The sequence below is a fragment of the Primulina tabacum genome, chromosome 1 (assembly GCF_025594145.1).
Source record: "Primulina tabacum isolate GXHZ01 chromosome 1, ASM2559414v2, whole genome shotgun sequence".
Classification (NCBI taxonomy): Eukaryota; Viridiplantae; Streptophyta; class Magnoliopsida; order Lamiales; family Gesneriaceae; genus Primulina; species Primulina tabacum.
Window position 1 is genome coordinate 10,619,476 of NC_134550.1, and position 6,149 is coordinate 10,625,624.

The 6,149-nt window shown below is 33.7% G+C and overlaps 1 protein-coding gene across 1 annotated transcript; it reads left to right on the plus strand.

Annotated features, from left to right (window-relative positions):
* The first annotated feature begins 1,208 nt into the window (after positions 1-1,208).
* LOC142540921 (mechanosensitive ion channel protein 6-like) lies at positions 1,209-4,598 on the plus strand. Its single transcript, XM_075647396.1, has 5 exons — positions 1,209-2,974; positions 3,115-3,238; positions 3,358-3,651; positions 3,736-3,938; positions 4,041-4,598. The coding sequence occupies exons 1-5, from the start codon at positions 1,242-1,244 to the stop codon at positions 4,330-4,332; spliced, it is 2,646 nt and encodes an 881-aa protein (XP_075503511.1). The 5' UTR covers positions 1,209-1,241; the 3' UTR covers positions 4,333-4,598.
* Positions 4,599-6,149: the final 1,551 nt, after the last annotated feature.

The following is a 6,149-nucleotide window of genomic DNA, read 5'->3' on the forward strand; positions in this document are numbered from 1 at the left end:
ATAGTTGGATTTCAAGAATACGGCCGTTGGATTACAATTATATATTTTTCAGAATAAAAAAAAATATTTTTTCTCTGAATATTTCTTATTTTTTAATGATTATTTAAAGATTTTTTATATTTTATTATAATTTCTAAAGGATGTGATTGATGTTGACGATTAATCCGCAACGAACATTATCCTTTGTTTAATCTTTGTATTTTATGAAGGTCATTTTACCAAATTTTTTTTTAAAAATTTCAAAAATAAAAAAAAAATGTTTGATAATGTCATTCTTCAAATTATCCCATAATTAATAATATAAAATATAATGTATACCCGGAATTGACCGCATGTTCTCCTAAAAATAAAAATAAAAATTTACAGCATGTTAGAGCAACTATTAAACACATGGAAAAATTGGAATTACATAGTATGTATTTCTAAATTTATTAATGTGTTTGTCAAATATGAAAAGGAATTTCCCGTAAAGATATTAATAATGGAGGAAAAAAAATATGTAACTTGCATTTTAATTATTTTAAATGAAGACAATACATAGTTTTCTAAATGTTACTCACAAGTCAGGAATGAAAATAATATCTATAATTTCATTTCTATTTAAATTTATTTAACAAAATAAATTGTTTTGCAAAAAGAAATTAAATTCACGGTCTATCTTCTAAGTACATAGCAATGAGAAATTAACTAGAACTAACAAAATCAACATTAATTCATATCGCAAGTACAATGCAAGGACGAGTGGAGAAGTAGAGTTAGATGTAATGTTAACTAAATCGTTATAAATCAATTCATTTGATTCCCGTTGAAAGAGCCACACCAAGAATTAATGTGTAATGACGGTGATTCTACACAGTTCTTCCTTCCGAGTCATTGTTTCTTTCTGTTATTTCGAAAGTAGCTGCTTCAGCTTCAGCCACTCGAATTTGAAAATCACTATAAATAAACTCTTATAAATATTACACTTGTAAATGAAAAATTCATCAATAATTTTTTAAACATCTGCAAACACGAGATTCACTTGGATTGACACTTTGTTATTCTTTAGAGGAAAAAAAAACTTTTAAGCCAGAAATTATTCATTATAATTATATAACAAGAAGAATTGGAACAAGTTCCATGAATCCTTTCAAGTGTTATAAATAGTATATAAATATTGTCCATCCAAATCCTGAATTCATAGAAACATGGAACAAGAATCTCTATAGGCAGCTTTCAACCAGAGAATCGATCAATTTTACATGCAAGATCACAACGCCGTCGCTATGCCAGGATCGCCTGAAGTCATCGTAAAAATCCATGGCGGTGATCCACCCGCCACCACCACACCGCCCTCCAATAGGTCCCCAAATGCAACCAGCTCTTTGCAACAAAGGGAATTCATTTTTCACGATGATCCCCCGTCCAAGATGATTGGGCAGTTCTTGAATCAACAGAAGGCTTCTGGTGGAGAAATGGCGCTGGACATGGATATGGAAATGGATGAGTTGCGCCATGATCAAGTAAATCATCAGAATTTTTCTCCTGTCAATTCCAATCAGAATAATTATGTTGAGAATAATAGCAGTTCTCCGACGTCCAAGGAGCTGAGCTTCTCTTTCCAAGCTCCACAATCTAGTGGTAGCAATGTAGTTGATATAGGGGCCTACGAACAGAAAAACTTTAGAAAAAGCAACGGACCCTCCTCCGATGAGGATGAGAGTCAGAAAAGGGTTCATAACAGGAAGAGATTGTCAAATGTGGAGAAAAATGTTGATGTCAATAATAATGCAGGTGGTGAGGATTGTCGGCTTTCGAGGCGCGCCTCAATTCAGAGGAGGTTTAGTAATTTAGGTAGGTTGGAGACCAACTCTAGGCTGATGAACCCACATGAGATTCCCGACAGAAGGTCTGGTATGATCAAATCTGGCCAAATCCGATCAGGGAAGTTAGATATCCCTGTGGAAGATGAAGATGATGATCCATTGTTCGGTGAAGATCTCCCCGAGGACTATAATAAAGCTAAGTTTGATGCCTTAACTATTGCACAGTGGCTTAGTCTAATTCTCCTCGTTTCCGCTTTGGTATGTACCCTCGCGGTTTCCAAATGGAAGAGAAAGAAAATGAGGGGATTGAGTTTGTGGAAGTGGGAGGTGCTAGTTCTTGTTCTCATTTGTGGGAGATTGGTGTCTGGTTGGGGGATAAGGATTGTCGTTTTCTTCATCGAGAGAAACTTTTTTATGAGGAAAAGAATTCTGTACTTCGTGTATGGAGTGAGGAAAGCTGTCCAGAACTGCATTTGGTTGGGGTTGGTTTTGATTTCTTGGCATTACATGCTTGACCAGAAGATCGAGAAGGACAACAAGTTTCTTCTGTATGTAAACAAGTTGATGGTATGCTTGCTTTTGGGGACGTTGTTGTGGCTGGTGAAGACCCTCATGGTTAAAGTCCTTGCTTCTTCGTTTCATGTCAGCACGTTCTTCAATCGTATTCAAGAATCATTGTTTAATCAATATGTCATCGAGACACTGTCAGGACCTCCACTTATCGAGATACAGAATCATCAGGAAGAAGAAGATAGGACTTTGGTTGAGGTGTGGAGGCATCACAATGCCGGAGCCACATTGCCACCTGATTTGAGGCCACCAGTTTTACAACCTATGAAGATTGAAAAGTTCACAGGCAACATACCTGAAGGTTTGCCTCCAAAACCGACAAAGGGAGCAGGCGACAAGATTTCTGGAACACTGCCTAGAAACCAAGATGATCAAGGCATATCAATTGATCACTTGCACAGATTAAACAATAAGAACATCTCTGCATGGAATATGAAAAGATTAATAAACACAGTCAAGAATGGGGTTCTGTCCACCCTGGATGAGCAAGTGATGGATAACTCACGAGGTGATGAGGCTACAACCCAGATCAGGAGTGAATGTGAGGCCAAGGTGGCAGCCCGAAAAATATTTCAGAATGTAGCTAAGCCTAAGGCCAAGTAAGTCATGGGGAAGAAATGGTATTTTCTTTTAGATCAATTAATTATAGGACAACATGATATAACCACATCTATTTATCCTCAATTTGAGCTTCAGCTCATCATAGGACAAAAATATATTTTATTTTACATTCTGGCAGGTTTATCTACCTTAACGATCTGATGAGGTTCATGCGAGAAGAAGAGGCTTTAAAAACCTTGAATGTCGTGGAAGGATCAACTGAAAGCGAAAAAATAAGCAAAGCATCTCTTAAAAATTGGGTGGTATGAGTTATGCAGCTGACCAAAAATTGGGAACAATAAAATTTTATTGGTGTTCTTTAAGGTTGTGCTAAATGATTTAGGTAGCTGTTGATATCTATATGCATGCCTCATTCGTGCAGGTCAATGCGTTTAGAGAAAGAAAAGCTCTTGCCCTGACACTAAATGATGCGAAAACAGCAGTCAAAAAGCTTCATCAGATGGTAAACGCCATAATGGGTATCACCATATTCATCATTTGGTTAGTCATTCTTGAAGTTGCTACTAGCAAGTTTCTGCTCTTCCTTAGCTCTCAGATTGTGGTAGTTGCATTTGTATTTGGAAACACTTGCAAGATAGTATTTGAAGCTGTCATATTTGTATTCGTCATGCATCCTTTTGATGTTGGGGATCGGTGTGAGGTTGATGGAGTTCAGGTACCACAATAAAACTTCTAGTACTTAATTATTTTGCTTCCACATTAAATATTCAAAAACCAAAATATTTTTGTAAATTTTCAGATGATTGTTGAAGAAATGAACATCTTGACTACAATCTTCTTGAGATTCGACAATCAGAAGATATTATATCCAAATGTAACTCTCGCCACTAGGCCCATCAGCAACTTCTACCGCAGTCCAGATATGGGCGACTCAGTTGAATTTGCAGTCCATCTTGCTACACCAGCAGAGAAGATAGCCTTGATCAAGCAAAGAATCACAAGGTACATTCTATAATATTGTTCCAACTTCTGCAATGTGGATACTATCTATTTTCTAGTTTCCATATTGGATTACATTAATTTGTTGACTGGCATGTACTGCAGTTACATCGAGAACAAGAGCGAATACTGGTATCCTTCGCCCTCTGTAGTCTTAATGAATCTAGAAGATTTGAACAGATTGAAAATGTCTGTATGGCTGAGGCACCGAATGAACCACCAGAACATGGGAGAGAGGTGGAAAAGGAGAGCCCTTTTAGTGGAAGAGATGGTCAGAATTTTTAAAGAGCTGGACATAGAGTATCGTTTGTATCCCCTCGATATCAACATTCGTGCAATGCCACCTCTCAACTCTACCCGGATCCATTCGGCCTGGCCTCCGCCTCTGCCTGAGTGATTGAGTTCAAAAATTTCAGGTGTAAGTTATCTTTTTGTAAAGTATCCATTGTAAATCACCAGAGCCTCAATTTCTTTAGGCAGCTGGTATATAATATTTGGGGAGTTGAGTGTAGCATTGAGATTGATGCTCCTTTCTCCTCATTGGAAGAAATCGTTTCTTAGTTTTTGTTGTACAAGTTATAGTGAACAATAAACACATTTATGAATGGTAAACAAACTTATTATACAGTCGTCACATACGTATTGCTAATTTTAAGATTTCATTTATATTTTAAGTACTTCATCATTGTGCTATACTTTTTTTTTTCTTTTTCTTACTACGATTCAACCCTCGGTTTTTACTTTTCAGTGTGTACTGAGTAAACTCATGGATTAACACAATAGTCTGCAAAATACGCTAATCAAATAAACTACAATTGGCAGAACCTTATGCGATAGGCTCTCCTGAGAAAGTGTTGGTACCCCTGATCATTGATCAAGTATTCATCCACTCCACCGACTTGAACCCGGCATTGACTTGTACTTTTTGTGTTGCCAAAATCCTTATGTGGATACACAAACATATATAATGTGAAATTATTAAGCCATGAGTGTTGACTTAGTACGTAATGTTTAGTATCAAATTTATATTTATATATTTTTTCTTATTTCCTAACAAAAATAAAATATATAACTTTTACATTTATATCCTTGTATTTATTTAGTTTTACATAAAATTGTGATTAGTAAAATGGAAACAAAATAAAAATTTATATTTACTTTTATACCCTAATTATATTTACTCTTATGTTCTAACTAAAATATATAACTTTTACATTTATACCTTATATTTATGTAGTTTTACATAGAATAGTATATAATAGTAGAGCAAAGATTTAAATTGACAATCGTAGATTTTTCTTTTTATTCACATTTTTAGATAGGTAGGAAATTTAGATTGGTAGGTAATAAAGATAAGATTAATATATATCCCTATATTTATTTAGTTTTATGTAGAATAATGCATAATAACAGGGCAAAATCTATTCACATTTTTAGATAGATGAAGATAAATATAATATATATATATATATAATGTTACATAGAATAGTGTAGAATAATTAAAAAAATTTGTAAATTCACAATGATAAAACTTTCCATGTTTATTTAGATCAATCAAAACATGACATTGAGTTTTATACAATTTAAAATATTTGAATTCACCGTTATCATCAACTATAAAATATATATAATGTCTACATTAGAATAGTGTAGAATAATTAAAAAAATTGTAACTTCACAATGATAAAACTTTCCATGTTTATTTAGATCAATCAAAACATGACATTGAGTTTTATACAATTTAAAATATTTGAATTCACCGTTATCATCAACTATAAGAAATAATTAAATTCTAAAATAATTTAAAAAAATGTGAATCAGTCCGATTTTAACAAGTTCATGACCGGTCGTCCGACCGATTCTTGATTGATTTGACAAGTAAAACATTTTTTGAATGTGGTCCGGATAAAACTCATGACCAAGTCCAATTCTAAAAACAATGATACAAACTACATTTCGTCTCTAGAAACACACCAAATTATTATTATTAATTTTTCAGAATAATTCCTTTTTATTCTAATATCTTTGTATTTCTCATAAAAAGTTATGAATTTTTTTTATTTTTGTGATGAATATGTGTTTTTTTTGTGTGAATTTATATATTATCAAAATTTTATTTTAGTTGTGTATTTTTTGATTTATAACAATTTTAGTTATCTCAACGAGTGCGCTGCATCGAAAGAAACGTGTTTGGCTAAATAATAGGTAAAACTC